Below are 19,914 nucleotides of genomic sequence, written 5' to 3' on the forward strand. Positions count from 1 at the left end.
CCTGGAGGGGGCTCCCCCCATCAGACTACAAGCTCCTTGAGGGCAGGAATTTCTTTGGATCCCCAGCACTTGGCACAGCGCCAAGCACATAGTGTTGATTTTTTTCATTCTTCATTTTCAAAGACCAAGAACAACTCAGGTGATGTCTTGACTTGCCTGTGAATTGGATTTAAATGAAACAGTCCTGCAAGGTTGCCAGCCTCACTCTTCCAAAGTCATCCAATTGAGGACAACTGGCAATGGCCAGGCTGCAATACATGACCGAGCCCTCCACGGCACCTACTTCGGTCACTGTTGTGGCTGTTGGAACAAACTGTTCTCATCCCCCCGTTCTGCTGGGGAAATCTTCACACACCTGGGGTAGACAGCCCCCTAACTCAGCCAAGGGTTCGAGGCCTGTGGGTCACATCGGCCAAAATGGTTCCTGAGGTACGCCGTGGGGCGTGATAGTTTCTTGGAGCCACAGGTGATAGGTAAACAACAAAGGTGAATGAGCAGCCCTGAAAAGGGCTCAGCAAGGCCTCACACCAGAGGAGCTGGTCCTCCCTGAACATCCCATACAGCCCCAGGCACACAGTTGTGGTTAAATGGTTCTTCACTGTGCTCCACTCTTCGCGGCTCCATCTGGGGTTTTCTTGGTGTATCATTTCCTTCTCCAGCTCATTTTACAGATGAGGAAACTGAGGCAAACAGGGTGAAGTGACTTACCCTGGGTCACACAGCTAGTAAGTGACTGGGGCTGGATTTGAATTCAGGGAGATGAGTCTTCCTGACTTCAGACTTAGAGCTCCACCCCCTGCACCTCTTGGCTGCCCTGAGGCAGGTACACAGTGTTGACTATTAATTGGCTAAAATGAAATTTCTGAAACCGAAAAGGTGAAGACCAGATTCCGGCCAGGCTGTCTCACCTTAAGTGGCCCCAGGTCACGCGTGCCGGGTCCCTAACAACTTTTTTACCATCGACACAAGACACAAAAATGGAAGAGAAAAGAATGGCCAGGCCCCTCCAGCACCCTTTTATGGGGTGCAGGTGCCACTTGCTTTTCTGGAGGGGGGCAATGGGCTAGTTAGTGTCTGGGCCGGATTTGAACCTAAGTCTTCCGGCCTCCATCCTCTGCACCACCAGCTGCCCCCAGAACAAGGGACTGGGAAGTTCGAAGCCCCGAAGGCCAGGGCAGCCCCACCCCAACAGCCACAAAGGGACCCCAGCCCCGAAGCCACCTCCTCCGCCCTCGGACTTGGCGGGTGGGCCCCCGCCGGGCCAAATCCCGTCCCACGTGGGGTCCCGGGCGCGGTGCCGAGCGCCACACTCAGTGATGACGGGCGTGGGCCACAGGGCAGGCAGCCCCCTGGAAACATTCGTGGAACCGGGGCGACCGACTTCTTCCAGGCCCTCTACCGGGGGTTCCCCGAGAGCCTCCCGGGGAAACTGAGGCACCCGCCCGCGCCTCCGAGGCGAGGCCAATAGTCGCGCGAGCCGTGCCGCCACCCACCTGAAGCCGGGGCCCGCCGCGATGCGGGGCGGGCGCGGGAGACGGCGGCCCCGCACTCCGGTTAGCAGCTAAATCCGCCGCCCGGAGCCGCCCGCCCCGGCGCTGCCACGGCTACAGCTCCTGTTTACCGTACACGTCACTTCCCGCGCCGCGAACTCGCCGCCGGAAATGGTTCCACCTCCCTCTTCGAAATGCCTGCTGGGAAGCTGAGTCTGAGGAGCGAAGGTTAGACTGCAAGGAAAGCCCACACCTCCCCTACTCCTTTGCGCCGAGGGAGGAGCCGGAAGTCGCTTTCCCTCTTTCCCGGGGATAAGACGGCTGCCAGGAGGCGTGGGCAGGAGAAAAACATCCCCCCGAGACACGTGCCTTCCCTCGCTTTGCATTCTGGGAGTTGTAGTCGTGGGCCCTCCCCGGCAGGCGTGGGAGCCGGGCTCGGGGTGGAGCCTGAGGAGGATATGAGCTCACTACCAGAGCCTGGGGCGGGGGTCGGGGTCAGGGTCGGGGCGTTTTTCTTTGGGGCTGCGGGAGCCGGAGCTGGGGTCCAGGCCGGACAGAGCCCTAGGAAGACGCTCCGGGGACGAAGGTAAGAGAAGGGCCGCGTCCGCCCCAGGAGGGCGGGGAGGTGGGGAGGCGCGTCCCGTGCCCCGCGCCCCGGACCAGAGGCCGTGAGTGTGCCCCCTCGCCGTCCTCTGAGACCCGGCCCGAAGGAGGAGGGGAGATGGGAGGAGGAGGAGGAGGAAGGGTAGGTGGGAGGAGAAGGGCGAGAGGAGGGAGGGGGAGAAAACAGGGGAAGAAGGCAGAGCGGGTAGCAGAGGAAGAGCCGGAAAGGGAGCGCAATAGACATTCTTGGGGGGCAGGGTGACCCCGGGGTGAGCCTCGCTTTGCCTCCCTTCCCGGGCCACGTCTTCCGCCCCGTCGGTTCCCTAGTCCGCGGGGCTTCGTTGGCCGAGGCCCGGACCCACCCCCAAGCCTCTAGACCTCCCCCCAGTCCGGAAGGAAGAGCGCTCAGGGGCTCGATGGAAACTTCTTTTTCCCCCGAGTCAGTTTCAGGGCGTTCCCTGTGGGCGGAGCCCGGGAGCCCATTGGTTCAGAGGGAAATGTAATCTGACCTCGCTTGGTCCAGGGCGGCCCGGCTCCTGGCCCCGAAGCCATCCCTGCGGCAGGGGGCCACGGCCTCAGGGCTGGGAGAAGCCCTTCGCGTTGTTGTTCTTGGCTTGCTCCGGAAGGCTTAGCAGCTTAGAAAAGCTGAAAGGAAAATACCCTTTAGGTTAGGAGACAGAGCCTGTGTTTCCTTCCTCCGCTTGCTTCTCTAGCCAGAATGGCCGAGTGAGCAGGGGCCACTTCTAGTCCGACGTGTACTTCAGTAATGCCCACTGAGTGGTCCTCCTTCCCTTTTTGCACAGAGCTCCTTAAGGCTTCCTGGGGCAGCCCACTCCACTTCGGCCCCATCTCGTTAAGAACCTTCTCCTCCTGTGTTTCTCTACAATCTCCACCCATTGTCCCAGCCTCCGCCCTCTGGGGTCCCCTATCAGATACTTGTAGATAGTTCTCATTCTCTCCCTCCACCTGGCTAAGTTTTATCCAGGCTCATTATCCCTGGTTCCTTAATCCTGGGTCTCCACCAGTTTATCCAAGGTCTTTTTTCTTAAATCGTAGCACCCCAAATTGAACACAGCATTCCAGAAGTGGTCTGCCTGGAGCAGAATCCATCAGGAGTCTCACCTCACCTCATGCAGCCCAAGACCCTATTCATTTCTTCCCAAATATCTGCCAGTGTTACATGTAGCACACTGTTAATGGCAAAGCATTAAACCTTAGAGATCTTTACCCACCACACTACTCTCCAGTCTGTTTAGCTGCTGCTGTGCGACCTTGAGCCTAAGTCACTCCTTTCCTGGTTTTGTCCTCTGCACAGTGAGGAGCTGGCCTGGGTGAATGGTCTCTTTTAGCTCCATCCCTCAGAAACCATAATGGGCTTCCTTATCCTTAGCTTATGGACTTGTTTTGGGTCCAGATGTAAGACTATCTTTATCACGGTTAAATTCCTTCTTATTGGGTATGGCCCAACATTCTACGCTGCACAGATCTTTCTAGACTCTGTCACTATCCAGAAATGTGGTCAGTACCTTTCAGTCACCCCTAAAAATGGTAAACAGCATAGGGCCAGATACAGGTCCCTGGGGTACTTGATTAAACCAAGGCCACCTTCCTTTAGTGCCTCTTCTTTAGATGGAGTCATTCAGCATCTTCCCTCTATCTGGTCCATAAGAGCAGCAGGAGACCTTGTCAGATCTTTGCTAAAATCTCCGTTCTCCTAGAGTGCTATCTATGGCAGCCCTCACTTGTCTACTAATACATTTTCCCATTTTCCTTTGCCATTCAGTCAGATCCTTTTAGCTGTAGTTTCTCCTCCAAAGTCATTATCTAATGAATACCTACAATGTGCAGACACTGTGAGGGATCCAGAATTAGGGTGTAATTCTTGCCCTAAGGGATCTTACAGCCTGGTTGGGGAGACAAGCCTGGTATGTCTGTTCTGTTCCAAGGGTAGAACACCTTAGGGTGCACCTTGCTAATTGTTTTTTGAACCAAACTTGTGATTTCATAATTGTAGGAAAATTCCTTTATAAAAGCACATCGGTGAAATTTATTGTTTTAAAGAGTTGCATAAGATCCTTGAGAAGTTAAGCGACTGGCTCAGAGTTATTCAGGACTCAAACCCCAGCCTTCCTAACTTTCAGGACAGCCCGCCCTATAACTCTAGCCTGCTACCTTGAAAAGTAGGTGGAAGGAAAATCAGTCTCTAATGCATGAGGTGCAGTCTGTCTCCCTTTCTACTTCCCCAGGCCCACTAGCATCTAGAATTCCGTGTTACAATGAATCCCCAGTGTTTGGGGTTCATCTTGTGGTTTTCCTGGATCATGAAGTATTTCTGGGATCTTCTTCCACCCCTTAGAAAATAGGAAAGGACTGGGAACCCCTGCCCTTGTGCTCAGGAAGACAAGCCAGCAGGTGGCCTTCTGGTCATTTCTCTAGACATAGAAAAACTGCAAGGATTGGCATGAATTCTGTGCCAAGCAGAGAGAATCAAGAACCCAGCAGCCTGAGGCCAGGGGTAGCAGTTCACTAGAATGCTCTAGGTTTTTGTGACACTCTTCTCTCTTCTGGTTTTCCCCCCCACTTCTCTGACCGCACCTTCTCAGGCTCCTTTTTACTGGATCCTCTTCCAGATCACTCCTGAACATTCCCTGGGGTTCCTCCTGGGCCCTCTTCTTCCTTCAGACTATATTGCATTTGATCTTACCAGCTTTCACGAATTTAATTATTTCTGTGTTGATGATTCTCACATCAGCTTATCCAGCCTGGCAGTTGAAGATGCTCCAGCCTTGGCTTCCTTGTAGCTTGTTCCAGTCTTTTCTCTCAAGTCATGTGTTTTTCATCCCTTCCTGAAACCCCAAGTGGTATCTCTCAGTTCCTTCCCACATGGTTGTAACAAGGGATTGGTTTTCTTGCTTTCTTGATGTTGGGAGGGAAGGAAGAGAGAGAATACAGACCAGAATTGACTTTTAAAAGTTACTTCATAAAAAAAGAAGGAAGGAAGGAAATATGAGAAGGGAAGGGAAACCAACTTCCTCCCTTTCTATTTAAATGGACAGTTTAAGTGCCTTTCATCTGAATCCTGGAGAAGTCTTGTATTGCGTAAATTCCCAGTTAACTTGGCTGCAGTGTTGGGACCTTGTTGAACCTTTGGGAATAGTATACACCTAGGTGGGACGGGCATCCCGTTTGTTATTTATAATACACCTTACATGTTATTATAGTAATGCCATTTTTGTGATCCCTGCGAACCTCTCTGTCTGGTCTTCAGGGGTCCTCAGCTTACTCCTCTCTCTTGTTTGGGCCCTGGCCTGTATCTCTGAGGGCTGCCAAGCCATTTGCATGGGGACCTGGAGGGAGAAGAGGAACAGGGTGTGGCCAGACTGTGGCGGTCCTTTTAACTCTAAGTTCACAGTCCTCCTGACTTCTGTTGTTCTCTCTTCCCTTCTGCCTTCAGTCCTGAGATTATGAGGCTCTGGCCTCCACCAACTGCTTGCCTGTGACTTCCTCCACCACAGTGGAACGCCCTAGGCCCACCTCCTGCCGTGTGGTCATCTACCTGCAGCGGGAGATGTCCGGAGATACCTGCCTGGCTGGCCTGTGCCCAGCCTCAGGATCTAAGCCCAAGCCAGGGGGCTTTAAGGGTGGTGGGATGGGCAACAAATACATCCAGCTCAATGTTGGAGGCTCCCTGTACTACACCACGGTGCGGGTGCTCACCCGGCATGACACCATGCTCAAGGCCATGTTCAGCGGGCGCATGGAGGTGCTGACTGACAAGGAGGGTAAGGACCCAAGGCCAGAAAAATAAGAGTGGTAACGGCAGGAAGCACTTGGACTGGTGGGTCCCAGGGCAGACCTTGCATGAGAGATGTGGGGCTTTTCCCTTTCATAGACTAGTGGAGCTGAGTGGGACGTCAGTGGTAGTTTGGGCTATCCCTTCTGTTACAGGTAAGTGAGGGCCCAGAAATGAGTGACTTCCCACACCCATTCCTACAGCCCTTTGTAGAGATCATCCCTCCATTCTCCTTGCTCAGGAGCAGTGGAAATAAAGTCCTCTGGGGCCAGCAGTAATGGCCCTGGATTCTGGTCTGAATTCCCAGGCTGGATCCTCATAGACCGATGCGGCAAACACTTTGGCACCATTTTGAATTACCTCCGAGATGACACCATCAACCTTCCCCAGAACCGCCAGGAGATCAAGGAGCTGATGGCAGAAGCCAAATATTACCTCATCCAGGGCCTGGTGGACATGTGTCAGATGGCACTGCAGGTAGGCAGAGGGGCAGGAACCAGGGCCTTGCAGGGTCCTTCCCCCCTCTCCTCTACAGACTTGTTCTTGAAGAATTAGCAGAGATATAATTTGGAGTAAATCCAGTCCTTGTCAGCCTGCTAGGAGAGTCTCTGCCAGCAAACCGTTTATCTGGCTGTCTGCTTGTCTATCAGGTTGTCTTGGTGGGGAGACCTGCCAGCCTTTTGACTACCTCCACTGCTGAATTCTGTAGGCCATCAGCTCACCACGCTGTCATCACTGCCCAGAGGGGCACTTACCAAGTCTGGGTAGAGGGCAGGACACCTAGACTATAGGCTTTATCCTGCCACTAACTAAAGTAGGGCCTGGAGATTGACTAGCTGTGTGACCCTGGACCAGTCACTTAGCTGCTGCCTACCTCAGTTTCCTCATCTGTAAAATGGGGATACTAAGAGAAGCTACCTCCCAGGGTGGTAGGTATTTGTGAAGATAAAAGGAGATGTCTGTAAAGCACATTACAAAGCTTCAAGTCCTGTAGAAAAGCTAGCTGTCATGGTTATTTTCCCTCTCTAAGCCTCCTTCCCATCCCCTGTAAAGTAGGGGGCTGCTCTCTGCCCTGCCAGCAGGGCCCTGTGCCAAGCACACAGAGGGCAGTTAACTGCAGTCCCAGAACTCCCACCCCTTCTACCTCTCTCTCCCTTGTCCACGTACAGGATAAGAAGGACTCATACCAGCCTGTGTGCAACATCCCCATCATCACATCCCCAAAGGAGGAAGAGCGATTCATCGAAGCCTCCACTAAGGTAGTGCCACTACCCAGGAGGGTGTGTCAGGGAGGAGAAGGGAGGCAAGAGGCAGCCCCCCTGCATTGTTTGTCTCCATCTTCCCCCTGTAGCCTGTGGTAAAGCTGCTCTATAACCGGAGCAACAACAAATATTCCTACACCAGGTAAGTGGGATGCAGGGGGTGCTGGCACTGCCGACATGAGGTCCATCGTCCATCCCTTTGGTCAGCTGCCAGCCCCTCCTGATCCCTGTGGGTGCAGTACCAGGCTGGCACAGAGAGAGGAGGCCCCACTCAGTCTGCAGTCTTGTCCCCTTCTCTCTTCCCCCCACTTCCCTTCTCTGCTCCAGAGGCCTTGGGCTGGCTCCACACCTTCCAACTTCTTTTTGTTTATAGCAACTCTGACGACCACTTGCTTAAGAACATTGAGCTCTTTGACAAACTCTCTCTACGGTTCAATGGCCGCGTGCTCTTCATTAAGGACGTCATTGGAGATGAAATCTGCTGTTGGTCCTTCTATGGCCAAGGCCGGAAGTTGGCCGAGGTGTGCTGTACCTCCATTGTCTACGCCACTGAGAAGAAGCAGACGAAGGTACCCCAGGAGGCTTTGGGGCTGGAGTGCTTTGTGCATATCCTGCAGCACTGGGCTGGGTAGCCACTGAGCTCTCAACTGGATCAATGTCTTGGAGCATCTGCCAGATGGTTTTTGCTCATGATCACTGTCATGGAGAGACATGAGAAATCTGAAGAGTTAGAGAGGCTTGGGCATGCACACAGAGGGCACACTTGTCACAGAATAGATATGGGTAAGGAGTCTGCAGAAGTTGCCAAGGTAGCTTCCCTTGTTCCACTGTACCAGGGCCTGGCAACATCCAAGACAGGTCATGTCCAGGAAGGGAAAGAGAACTTATCCCCAGAAAAAGAGCCCCAAGTCTCCCTGAACAGTAAGCCCAGGAGGTTTTGAGTGTGGTGCCAGTACAGCCAGAGTCATGGATGTTGGTCTCTGAATGTTGCTAATTCTGCTGGTATGGGACCCTGACCATTCTCAGGCATTTTCCATTCATGATCTCAATTTATCATCACAAAAACCCCATGGAGGAGGTGGGTGAGAAAGGGCCAGTGAGGAAACTGAGGGAAGGTAAGCTGATTATTTGTAGGCTAAAGCTATAAAGGACCTTGGAAATTGCTTTGTCCAACAACTTTGTCAGAGGAGGAGACATTGGCTCAGGAAAGCAAAATTCCTTTCCCAAAGTCAATCGGGAAAAGACTTCTGAGGTCTCTGAACATCCAAAACCTGAATTCCACCATACTGGGAGGCAAGGTCAGCCAGCCTTCCTCTCCTCTCCAGCCCCATGTCCTGTTGACCTTCTGTCATAGAGTATGGCTATCTTTCCACAAGAAGGCCAAAGAGATTTCTGAAAGCAAAGGGAGCATTTCTTCCCATTTCTTAAATGAGAAACATTAAGGCCCTGCACTAAGGTGGTTCTTAGTCCAGCTCAGAATGAGGCTTTGGTGTTTAGGGGACTTCTTTCTATGGCAGGCAAGGCCACAGTAACTGATGAAGTTATGGGCCTGTGTTCAGATCACCAGCCTTGGAACCTCTGTATAATCCCTCTTGGTTTTCTGGGCCCCAGGTGGAGTTCCCAGAGGCCCGCATCTATGAGGAAACACTGAATGTCCTGCTCTATGAGACACCCCGAGTCCCTGACAACTCTTTGTTGGAGGCCACAAGCCGCAGCCGGAGCCAGGCTTGTCCTGGTGAAGACGAGGAGGCCTCTGAATTACGAGAGCGAGTTCGCCGAATCCATGTCAAGCGATACAGCACGTATGATGATCGGCAGCTCAGCCACCAGTCCACCCATCGGGACTGACAGCACCTTAAGGCAGTAGGACCCAGACAGGCTCCCCTTCTCCTTGGTGCACTTGTTGGGAGAGCATAGGCCTTGACCCTCAGGGGTGGGACAGGGCTCCCAGAGAGGCTAAAGGGGGCAGCAGGGGAAGGAACTTCGTCCTGCTTCCCTGCTCCCCCCAAAGAGACTGAGCCTTGCCCACCAGTGGTCTAGTTGGCCCTGTTCTGCACCTGCCTGGTTTCCTGCCTTGATAGCCCTCAGGCATTGTTCTGTAGGTCACAGCCTTTTAGCCTGGGGATCAACCTCCCCAAGTTCTCCTTAAGGAGACCCTGAAGCCTAGGCCTTGGTTCTTCCTTATACCCTTTGATAGATCTTCTTGCCCTTCACTAAAGTGTGGGGATGGGGCACTGCTTCACAGCCCATTTCTGGGGTCAAGTGGGGGCTGAGAATTCAGTTCTAGGGATCGGGAGTTCCTGGGCAGTCCTGTAGGTAATTTCCAATCACAGGTGATAAGCAGCAGCTCTTTGTATAAGATACTTTAAATACCATGACTGAGCAGCCCCTTCAGAGAGGAGAAGCACGGAGGAGATCCTGGTTCCCCTTGCTTCTCTTGGGTCATCAATAGTTTCTTCAGTCAGCCCTGATCCATCAAATTCTCACCAGAGCAATGAGGTTAATCTTCCCAAAACCTAATCCTGTCCCCTCTCTCCTAGGATCCAGATCATGAGAGGAAAAGTAAGGAAACGTCAGTCAGGCCCCATTTTGGATGAAATGAGCCTGGTTGGCCTGTAGCTGTAAAAGGGGACAGAAGGGTCTGACTGCCCAGGGCCTGGGAAATCTGAGGAAAGGCCAAATTTTCAAGCCACAGGAGTAGTGAGTCTGGTGACTCAGCCCCACAAAGTACCTCAGCAAACGAAAGTTGAGTGGGCAGGCCTCTGAACTGGGGGGGCATTGGTGCCTTCAGGAGGCAGGGGCCCCACTTTGGCCTGAGCAGAGCAATGCTACATGAAGGAAGAGCCTGATTTCCTTTCCGTTTATCTCTTCAGCCCGGTCACGTAGCTTATGCAGTCTTTGCTGCCCGGGCATGGGGATTCAGACAGCTTCTCTTGGGGGCTGCAGGCTTCCCTTTCCCCATTTGGTTTAGCTTAACCCTTGGAAAGTCTTTTCAGAATTTTTTTCCAGAAAAACGTACCTATTGTGAAAGAAGCCAATGCCTTCTTCCTCCCAGATCACGGGTCCAGTCACCTCATTCCTCTCATCAATCCTGCCTGTGTTCTACTTCTCTAGTCAATGGTGGTTTAGGAACCCAAAGGAAGGTGGCGTTTGTTTCTTGGTCCATCTCACTTGGATTCTCTAGTGGCACCTTCCTGGCTATCTGCTAATTCTCCTGCCCTTCAGCAGGGCAAGACACCCTAACATCACCTTTCATTAGCCAAGATGTTGCTGGTGTTGGCTAGTTCTGCCAAGCGCTGTACACCTGGGATCTTTTTAAGTCTGGTCAGATTTCGCTAGAGGTTAACATGTTTCAGTCTTTTAGGCTGTCAGTGTTCCCCACCCGCTCCTTTAGCCTTCATGGTGAAAACCTTTTTCATACGAGGTAGAATATGCTGGGCTCCTAGGCCATGTGCCTGAATAGGAAGGCATCTGCAGTTATACAATGGCCTCACCCTTTTCTCTAGCCTTTCTCACACAGAGCTGAAGGCAAGTTACTGGACATTATCTTAAATTGCCCTGGCTGAGACTATCAGAAAACTTAAGTCTGTTGACATACTCACGGCTGCTTTTACCAGAAGCACTATAGCCATAGGCAAATTAGTTGGAGAATTTCCTTTAGAAGACACTAATTCCACCTTCAGAAGGTGGAGATCTATTTTTCAAGTGATCACCAGGAAATCCTTAAGTCACTCATCTCTTGGCTGTGGCAACTGACTTCAGCCAGAGTGAATGAAACACATAGGTCAGAGACAATCTGCCACCTCGGCCCTTCCCCCACCCCGACTCCAAGTGGCTTTGGTGTTGGTGTTTTGCATAGCACTTTTGAAATGGCTGTCCTGTCTTTAAGCTGCCGTTTGTGTTGGTTTTTTAAATCAGAACTGAACAACCTTCCCTGCCATGCATCAAGGGGTTATAAAAGAGGTTTGGGTGTGATGTGATGGTGGTACAAGCTGGGGGGGGGAGGAGGGGAACCGACACTTGCCACCTCCCACTCCAAGACACCAGGCCTCAAACTCCAGACCATGTTCAGGTGGTTTAATTGCAAACCAGCAGCCCACTAACACAGACAGCTTGTAGTAGGTTCTACTTACATATTGTACAATCAGGCTGCTTCGGCTCCAAGGGAACCTCCAAGGGAGGTCCATGGTTTATTTTCCCTCATCCGCCTCAAAGGTCAGTGAGGGCCTCCCTTTTCTCACTAACTTTTTAAATGGCAATATTTCTGCTCCCTGATTAGCACAGGCAATGGAAACAAACACTAATTTTTAATAAAATCCTGTTATGCTGTACATCAAGTGGGAATTTATTTTTGTGATGTAGCTTGACCAGTTCTCAGTCTAGGAACTTCACCAAATGACATTTCCTTCCTGGATCCCGTGACCTAAAGTGGTCCAGTTCTACTGCAGGCAGGTACTCCCCAGTCAGAACATTTTAACTCCTGAAACAGGCCATGTTGTCTCCTTGACCATAATAGCCCAAGCAATTCTAATAGGGCAAAAAAGAGGATAGAGTGCCTATATCTCTGCCGCTGCTAAGGCAATCCCACTTTACTCAGAAAAATACACTTCTTCACCTTCCAAGAGTGAAGACAGAAAACAGGTTCTCAGATGGGACCTCTGAGGCTAGTTCTGTTGAGCCTAAGCATTAGATTCAATTAAACCCAGGATCCCCTTTTATAATTCCTTTCTAGGAACTGCTAACCAACCATAGCCCCAGAAGCTATTGGTCACCTCACCCAGACAGCTCAGGTGACCTGTGTCCTCAAAAGCTTTTCTTACAAAGGTGGATGTGGTATCTAAAAACCAGACAAGTTGGCTTCTCTGATTCTTCCAAGCTCTCATCCTGCTGTTGTCAGGAACCGATGAGAATGGGAAACAACTCGCCTGGCTCCAAAGCAACCAAGGTCGGAAGGGGTCAGGTCAGATGGTATTCTAACCAATGACCCAAGCTGGAGAGTAGAGCTTCCTTGGAGAAGGGTGCTGGGAAAAAAGGTCGGACCCAGAGTTCTGGTGGTTTCTTTGCTGTCAGAAAGGGCAGAGGACCAAGAGCCTGATGATGCTGGAAGGGGTTAAACTGATGCCATGATGTAGAAATGGAGAAGGTGGCCAGGCGTGCACTGATTTATTGACCAAATCTCACACTCCGAAGCAACTCCTAGAATGGTCAGAGGGATATCCCTCCTGTCTCCTGTGGCAGCCAAATAGGTTGGGCTCCTGCTTGGGAAAGTGTACTGGAACATGGTGTGAGCAGGGCAGGGAAAGCTGATTTTGGAGGAGCCCAATGTGGGTCTTTAGAGAAAATAGTTACACAACCCAAAAGAAAAAAAAAACAAATGGAACAAACTATAAGAGACGCCAAACCCATGGTGGCCCATGAGAAGTACAGGAAGAGGCCAATGTTCTGCAGCCACTGAGATGGAAGACACTCCAGGCAGGCCAAGGCTGGCTGTGGATCCTGAGCTGCCCTACCAGTGAAGGCCAGAAGGGGGTGTTTTCTCATCCTTATTGCTCTCTAGGGAGAAGGGGGGGATTCGGACATCAAAGTGAGATCCATCAGGCCTCTCAAAACGGAACGTGCCCCTACAAGACAAGAAAGAATCCAATTCAAGGGAAGCTGTGGCCTAAGCCCCTAGTGTTCATTAGAAACCCCAATTTCTTGGCTATGGAAAAAGTATGGGGAAAAAAGCCCCAAGCTTTCATTCCCAGCACAGGAAAAGATGATGGTCCAGAAACACCCAAAACGTTTAACCAATACTGTATCTACACTTCCAACACACATGGTGGTGTTCAAACAGCACTGTCTTGTTCTAGATAAGAGATTTTTCTAAAAAACCATTGTGACAATTGTATTTCAATCTTCCTCTGTAGTTCCATGTATTTTATGCATTTAAAAACTGAGCTTCACCAGCCCACCAAAGGGGCCCTGCCCTGGGCTCTGAATGCCTTGAGTGTCAGCTGGATTGCAGTGAGAATGCAAGGTTCATCAACTGTCTCACTGGCCTTCGGTAGGACCCAATGAGAGAGCAGCAGAAAGTAGCTACAAGTACATAATCAGCACTTTCCCCTCCCCACCCTTGGTGCCTAAGACTCAAGCAGACCAGGAAGGAACAAGTCTTGGTCCACCCTCCTCTTTCCGCTAGGAGGGAGAGCTGTCCCTGCCCTGGTGGCTGTGCCAGGATGAAGGGTTCACTCACCACATGTGCCCACTGGAGGCCTGCAGAGAGACATGGCTGCTGTATTGGAAAGCTGGCTGTTCTTTGGATAAGACAGGTTCCTGGGGGGGTCCAAGAGAAATGGGCAGAATCAGAGGAGGGAACATTTAAAATGAAGAAGAGTGGATGCTCCACACAGGGACTGACTCTCCTTTATATCCCTGCTGATATATATATATATATATATGTATCATATAACATATAACAGGCTTCTATCAGAGCCCATGAAGAAGAGTGGATGCTCCACACAGGGACTGACTCTCCTTTATATCCCTGCTGATATATATATATATATATATATGTATCATATAACATATAACAGGCTTCTATCAGAGCCCACACAGAAGAGCATCGGATGCCTTGCCTCCAGACTCAGAAAGAAATGAATAAAGTGGCCAACACCATCCAGCATGCGGGCTCCTTCCCTTGGTGCTGGTTAAGGTGACCTGGCTGATGGCATCAGTAAATGCTTGTTGAATGGATGAACAAGATCCCTGGTGCCCAAATCCCCGGACTTCACACCAGAAATATCAATAAAGTATCTGCCAGAAGTTCTGACTCCAATGCTTATCCCACCCTTCTCAACCCAACTTACAATGAGAAAAATGAGAAGGGGAGGGATTAAGACATGGGCTTGGGGCTAAGCCTCTAGGGTATTCAAGTGCAGCCAGGAAGGGGGGCTCTCAGCCTTACCCGGCCCACCACCCCTCGGCCTCGCACTGTCTCCAGTGTGCCTGATAAGCTGAATATCCTCCAGTGACGTTCCCGAAGCTGTACAACATCACTGTCCAGGTTTTCCAAACGGATGCAGTAGCGCCACTGCCCAAGGAAGGAAAGGGTCAGGACTGGGGCAAAGAGGCAGCGGCTGACCTGTTAGGTGTGACCCCTCCTCAACCCCCCCATACCCTCCCCAGAGTCACAAGAAGAAGTAAGAATGATGCCTGAGGACCTGATGTGACTCTCTCCTTCCCAGGTCAGAAGGAAGAACACATCCCTCTCCTTAAGCACCACACCCCGCCACACCATCCCCACCCCTACACCCCCTGCCCTGAAGACTTCATGGAAAGGAAAACTACTTACCCAGTAGACGTGAGAATTCTGGGCCTCCTAAGGAGAGAAACACAAAGCTCATAAGACCCCATCTGCCCAGAGCCCCCAGAAGGCAACAGACTGTGGTGGCAGAAGCTGACGCAGCAAGCCTGACGACCCCTCCCATCTCCTCCCTAGGACAGGATGGGGAGCTTTTGCCCCAGACCTTCATAGATATCGTCACTGTCCAGAGGCTACTTGCTGTTTAAGCATCTGTTGAATTTGGGCACAGGTCATATAAGGTGCAAAGGAAGGAGAGGAAGAGGAAGTGTAACCAGCCAGAATGAGGCCCAGCCCCAGCCCACCCTCCAACGGTCCTACTGAGGCAGAGACCACAGTGAGGATGGGGCAAGAGCCTGGGCCATGCTGGGGCCCTAGTGTACAAAGGCCAATCTGGACTGGCTGACACCATTTCCCCCACTCTGAGTCAGAAGGGCCTGTTCTGTTGTCCCACAGAAGGTGCTGGAGAAAATATCAAACGAACCCAAGTATGGAGACAGCCCCAGGATAATTATGTTCTCAGGCAGCAAAGTAGATTACGAGCAGCCCACAGCTCAGCAGAGGCATGCCCGGAGTGGGGACATACCCTCATGCCCATGTAGAAGGGGATGACAGTGACACGGATGTTCTCGGTGGTTTCCCGATGGACATCTGACAGCTCTAGCCAGGGGTGGTTCTTCTCCTGCCAAGCACGGAGAGTCTCCCGAGCCACAAAGGGTGGAACTAGCAGAGGAGAAGCCGCCAGCTGATGCCAGGCTCTGCTCTTGGGGCCCAGCCCGGGGGGGCACCTCAAGCCTTTCCTGCCCACTCCCTGCCCCTTTCCCACCCCAGGAGCCATGAGCCCCTGCCTAATGAGACACTAGGCCAAAGGAGGAGAAGGATGAGCACTGGAAAGGCTCATTAGGGGCCAGTACCTTTGGACTGCTCATAGAGGAGAAACCTTTCAAAGAGCTCATGCTGGATGGGGACCTGGTCAGTGGATGTGTAGGGAAGGATGTCTTCATGGCTGACATAGTCCAATCCTAGGGAAGAAGCCAGAGGAGCCCGGTGAGCCCCACAGAAGGGGCTCATCCAAGGGCAGAACTGCCCAGCCTGCGCCCATGGGGATCAGGTCCATGCCCATCACTCCCTAGGGCTCCTTTTCTGGGGCTCTCAATGGGAGATCTTCTCCAACTGGAAGGGGAAGGTGCAGGGAGGCACTGAAGACTAGGCTGGCCCATTTAGCTTTCTTGCCTCTGGGTAGTGACTCCTGCTGAGATGAGAACCACCATTCGGCTACATGAAGGCACAGCCCGTATCCAGCCCTCCCTGAGGATCCGTTCCCAGCCAAGGGAAAGGTAGCTCAAGAGTTTCCATCACCTACCTGGTATGGCGTAAAGGGCTCGACTGTCATCATGGTTGGCCAAGAATGTCACAGCTTCTGTCTGAGATCTCTGAGACTGAGGCAAGACAGAGGTTAGGGGGCTGGTCTCCACATGACCAAAAAGGTCTTGGTTCTAGGGAGGATTAAGGCTCTGATATTTCCCACCCCGTACACACACACACCTGCTGTCTCCACTCAGGCTTTCAGTCAGGGGCACTGTTCTTTCCCTTGGTCAAGGGGATCCAGGGCCCAGCACCCTTGCACACTTACTATGTGTGGGCAGTCCCGGGCATCAATCAGCACCTGGTAGTATGTGTGGGTTTTGCCTTTCACCTCCTTAGAGCCGTGGCCAGCTGGGTTCTCTGTTCTGGGTATGGGAAAGAGGTCTGAGTGCAGTAGCCCCCAATTACTCCCTAATCTACTTTTATAGGGTTAAGATGGGACAGAGAGCTGGGGGACCAGCTGAGGACATAGCTCCCAAGTGAATGCCTTTCTCAAAGCTGCTAGCAAGCCTCACTCTGAAAGCACTTTACCTTTGACTTGTAATCATTCAGCTAGAAGCAAGTGTTCAAAGTGACTCTGGGGAGTAGATACTAGAAACCTAGGGCATCTGATGGCACAGCTCAGGCCTTCCTTTTTGTCTCTCTGGCACTTAGCACTCTTGTGCCCATCATTCAATGGTGCTACCAGAACCCGTGGGGAAATGTCATCTTTACCCCCAGGAGTCATTATTAACGGCTTTCTTCTCCCTACAGACGGCTCCCCTGGCACCACTCATAAGACACAAACACAGCAGGAAGGCTTACTTTTCTGGGGTGGCAGAAGCCACATCACGGTCGTACAACCTGGCCTGCCAAGGAAACAGGACGACCCCTCGGTACCCAAATATGCTATGAAGAAAGAGCTGCAAGAGAAGAAGAGTGCAGTGAGCTCGTGTGGTCTGGCCCCTCCTGAGTCTCTGGACATTCCACGGGCAAAAGCATGACTCAAACTGATACTAAGGCCACAACCAGAGGCAAGAGAAGAGATGCCTGGCTTGGGGTAACTGTGCCCTTCCAAGCCAAGTGGCAAAGTGCTTGCTGCTATGAGCCCTGAGCTCACTCCCCTCCTGAGCAGATTCAAAGGGCCTTCTTCCACTTGCATCTCAGTCCCCCACCAAATCATCCCTCCATACACTTAAGTGAGGACCCCTGAACAAGTCTATTTCCTCATCTGTAAAATGGGGATAAGAGCAACACCTGGCCCTGAGAGCTGCTGTGAGAATAGTCACGTATACATAAAGCACTCAGAGCACCAGACAAATGTTAGCTATTGTTACCATTATTCAGGCAGCTAAGTGGCCCAGAGGGCAGAGCGCCAGGCCTGGAGCCCTGAAAACCTGAGTTCAAATCCAGACTCTGACACTCACTAGTTGTGTGACCCTGAGCAAGTCACTTTGCCCTGTTGGTCTCATTTCCTCATCTGTAAAATGGGCTGGAAGGAAATGGCAAACCCTTCCAGTATCTTTGCCAATACAACTCAAATGATTCGACAAAAGTGCTCATCATTATCACACACTCCGCTGATCTGACCCCACAAGTCAGCCCCGGTTCATGTGCAGCACAGTGGGACCACCCCCAAAGCTGAGGGGCTCAAGCACTGCACTCGTTGCCCTTAAGACAAGTGGCCAATGCCAGGGACTAGAAAGGGCAACCCCCACCACCCTGGCTTCCCCACACTCACCTGGCCTGTCTCATATTTCCCATTCTGCTTTGGCACCTCAAATACGCCAACTGTTTCCAACACTTTGCCCTCTGGTCGGTTTCTGAAGAGAAGAACACTGAAGTAAATGGTTTGGGGCACTCCATCCATCAGGAGAAATGACCGAGCTACTGAGCTTAAGGGACAGAGCAAGCTACGTGGGGAAAGTCTGAGGATACTCGACCCATCACCACATGGCAGGTGCTTTGTTTTGAGGCCACTAGGGGGCAGTAAAGTCTGAGCTGGAGTCAGGAACATCTGAATTCAAATTCAACCTCAGACCCTTATGGGACTGTACAAGTTGCTTCACCTGCCTGTCTCAATTTCGATTGTAAAATAGAGATACCAACAGCACCTACTTCACCAGGTTATCAGAAGGATGTGTACCGTGACTGGTACACAGTAGGTGCTCTGTAACTGTTTCTTCCCTCCTCCCTCCCTTTTATTTGAGAGACAAGCAAGGGCTTCTAAAGGTTCCAATCAGGACAGTCCACATGTTCTTGGGGCTCATCCCTAATTCTAGGCACTACAATAAGTGAAACCCTCTCAGTTTCTAGTCGGAGCTGGGGAGACTCCCTGCAATGCCACGTGCTTTGGGGATGCCTCTCTGATTCCCCCTGAACCTTCCAGGCTTCTTCATCAGATGTGCCCACCACACCTTCCCCTGCAAAGACACGGCAGATGAGACCGGCCCCCTTTCCCCCTCGAGTCTCCAGCAGGAGCCACAAGGAAGCCTGGGAGTCCTTCTGTGACCTCTGGTCAGACTTTAAACCTCAGGGAAGTCCATGCTCAAGCACAGGAGACCTAGGATGTTGAGGCCTAAGAATTAAGCCTAGAAATTATGGCCAAAGGAGAAGGCAGCATGGCACAGCTTTGGGGCTGGGGGGGAAGTGGCTTCAGGTGCCCACTGTGTGACCTTAAGCAAATCATATATCCCTCCTGGGCCTGGGTATTCTCGTCTGTAAAATTAGGGAGCTGGACTCAAGGGTCTCAGATGCCTCACTGCTCTACAAGTCACCTGCAGGTTTGGACCCCTGAGTCCAAATGCCCCTGGCAGATGAGTAGCACAAGGGCCCTGCTAACCACAAACCTGAATAGAGGCTTCTTGGGGACCCCCCCTTTCCCCTACCCCACAATTCAACAAGAATTCACCGAGCACCCGCTACAGGCTCAGCACTGAGGATTCTAGGACAAAAAATGAACTGGTCCTGTGCCCAGGGAGCTCCCATGCGACCCGCCTACCATGAGCTAAGGACAAATAGAGACACAAAACAGAAACCAGAGTCTCCAGGCATCCCGCCCTCCCCCCAGCCCGCTGGCCAGGGGTCACAGCTTCCTCCAGGCTCCCTCACTTGCTGCCCTGCTCAGGCTCCATGCCCTGCTGGGGCTCCCTATCCCCCCCATCAAACTCCTCCTAACCTCACCCTTCCCATCTTCCCCCCCTCCCCCCACCCTCCGTCAGGGCGCTGGCCCCTCAGCTCTGCCTCTCTCTCCCTTCTTCCTTCAAGGCTCCATGCCAATCCCCTCTCCCCTGACTCTTCTAAGGGCCTAGTTACAGCCTGTCCTCTCCCTCGGACTGGAAGCTCTCTGCAGGCAGGGGCGCCCGGCATACAACAGGTGCTTAATGTCTGCTTAGGGGCTGAACGGGAGCCCAGGCACGGTGCCGCCCCCTCCGCGTGTTACCTCCTCTCATCCCAAGCGGTTGTTGCTCATCCTGCCTCCCCCATAGGATAGGGAGCCCCCCAAGGGCAGAGCTGTCTTCGGTACCCCAACACTTTGCCCAGGGCCTGCTCCCCAGGGGGCGCTTAATAAATGCTTGTTGTGTGACCGTTTGGTGCTGGTTTGCAAACACACACACAGACAGACAGACAGACACACACACACGAGCTGGGGGACTTTGGACAAATCAATCAGCCTCTCGGAACCCCAAGGCGGCCCTTTCTAGGGTTCTGGGCAGCGAAGCCAGGCGCGCCGTCCTGGCAGGGCGGGAGTCCCAACTGGGCCGGACGCAGGCCCGGCCCCCGCCCCCCGGCGCTTCCGCTCTCCTCGCCCGCCTCCCCCGCCCCAGGCCCGGCCCCCCGGGCCCGCCCCCCGCCTCACCGCGACGAGAGGTGTCTCCGCGCCGTGGCCGCGGCCGGGGGCAAGGTCGCGAGGGGCCGCAGCGCCCGGGCCCCCGCCAGCTGCCGGGGCCACCAGCAGCAGCAGCGGCCGCCCACGGCTAGGGCCCGCCGGGCTACGCGGCCCGCCATGTCGGCGCCTGGGCCGCCGCGGACGCGCGGACTCGCTCACGGTCACAGACGCGGACGCCGACGCGCGGCCCT

The 19,914-nt window shown here is 52.7% G+C and overlaps 3 protein-coding genes across 4 annotated transcripts in view; 1 reads left to right on the forward strand and 2 right to left on the reverse strand.

The window, feature by feature from the left end:
* IFT20 (intraflagellar transport 20) overlaps positions 1-1,984 on the reverse strand; it is a 6,838-nt gene extending 4,854 nt beyond the window's left edge. Inside the window, exon 1 of one of the 2 annotated variants that reach the window (XM_072639757.1) lies at positions 1,494-1,984. The gene's annotated coding sequence lies outside the window, so the exon portion shown is untranslated. The remainder of the gene's footprint in view (positions 1-1,493) is intronic. The other variant, XM_072639758.1, reaches the window with a different exon arrangement.
* Positions 1,975-11,479, forward strand: TNFAIP1 (TNF alpha induced protein 1). The gene is made up of 7 exons (XM_072639752.1): positions 1,975-2,076; positions 5,548-5,875; positions 6,194-6,363; positions 7,056-7,145; positions 7,238-7,290; positions 7,522-7,717; positions 8,760-11,479. Exons 2-7 carry the CDS (start codon positions 5,662-5,664, stop codon positions 8,994-8,996), a joined length of 960 nt encoding a protein of 319 aa, XP_072495853.1. The 5' UTR covers positions 1,975-2,076; positions 5,548-5,661; the 3' UTR covers positions 8,997-11,479.
* On the reverse strand, positions 11,211-19,893 carry POLDIP2 (DNA polymerase delta interacting protein 2). Its single transcript, XM_072639751.1, has 11 exons — positions 19,694-19,893; positions 17,576-17,657; positions 16,660-16,757; positions 16,124-16,220; positions 15,854-15,929; positions 15,405-15,512; positions 15,077-15,213; positions 14,482-14,508; positions 14,095-14,220; positions 13,384-13,463; positions 11,211-12,769 (listed from the first exon to the last, which is right to left on the reverse strand). Exons 1-11 carry the CDS (start codon positions 19,840-19,842, stop codon positions 12,655-12,657), a joined length of 1,095 nt encoding a protein of 364 aa, XP_072495852.1. The 5' UTR covers positions 19,843-19,893; the 3' UTR covers positions 11,211-12,654.
* Positions 19,894-19,914: the final 21 nt, after the last annotated feature.

The sequence above is a fragment of the Notamacropus eugenii genome, chromosome 2 (genome assembly GCF_028372415.1).
Source record: "Notamacropus eugenii isolate mMacEug1 chromosome 2, mMacEug1.pri_v2, whole genome shotgun sequence".
In the NCBI taxonomy this organism is placed as follows: Eukaryota; Metazoa; Chordata; class Mammalia; order Diprotodontia; family Macropodidae; genus Notamacropus; species Notamacropus eugenii.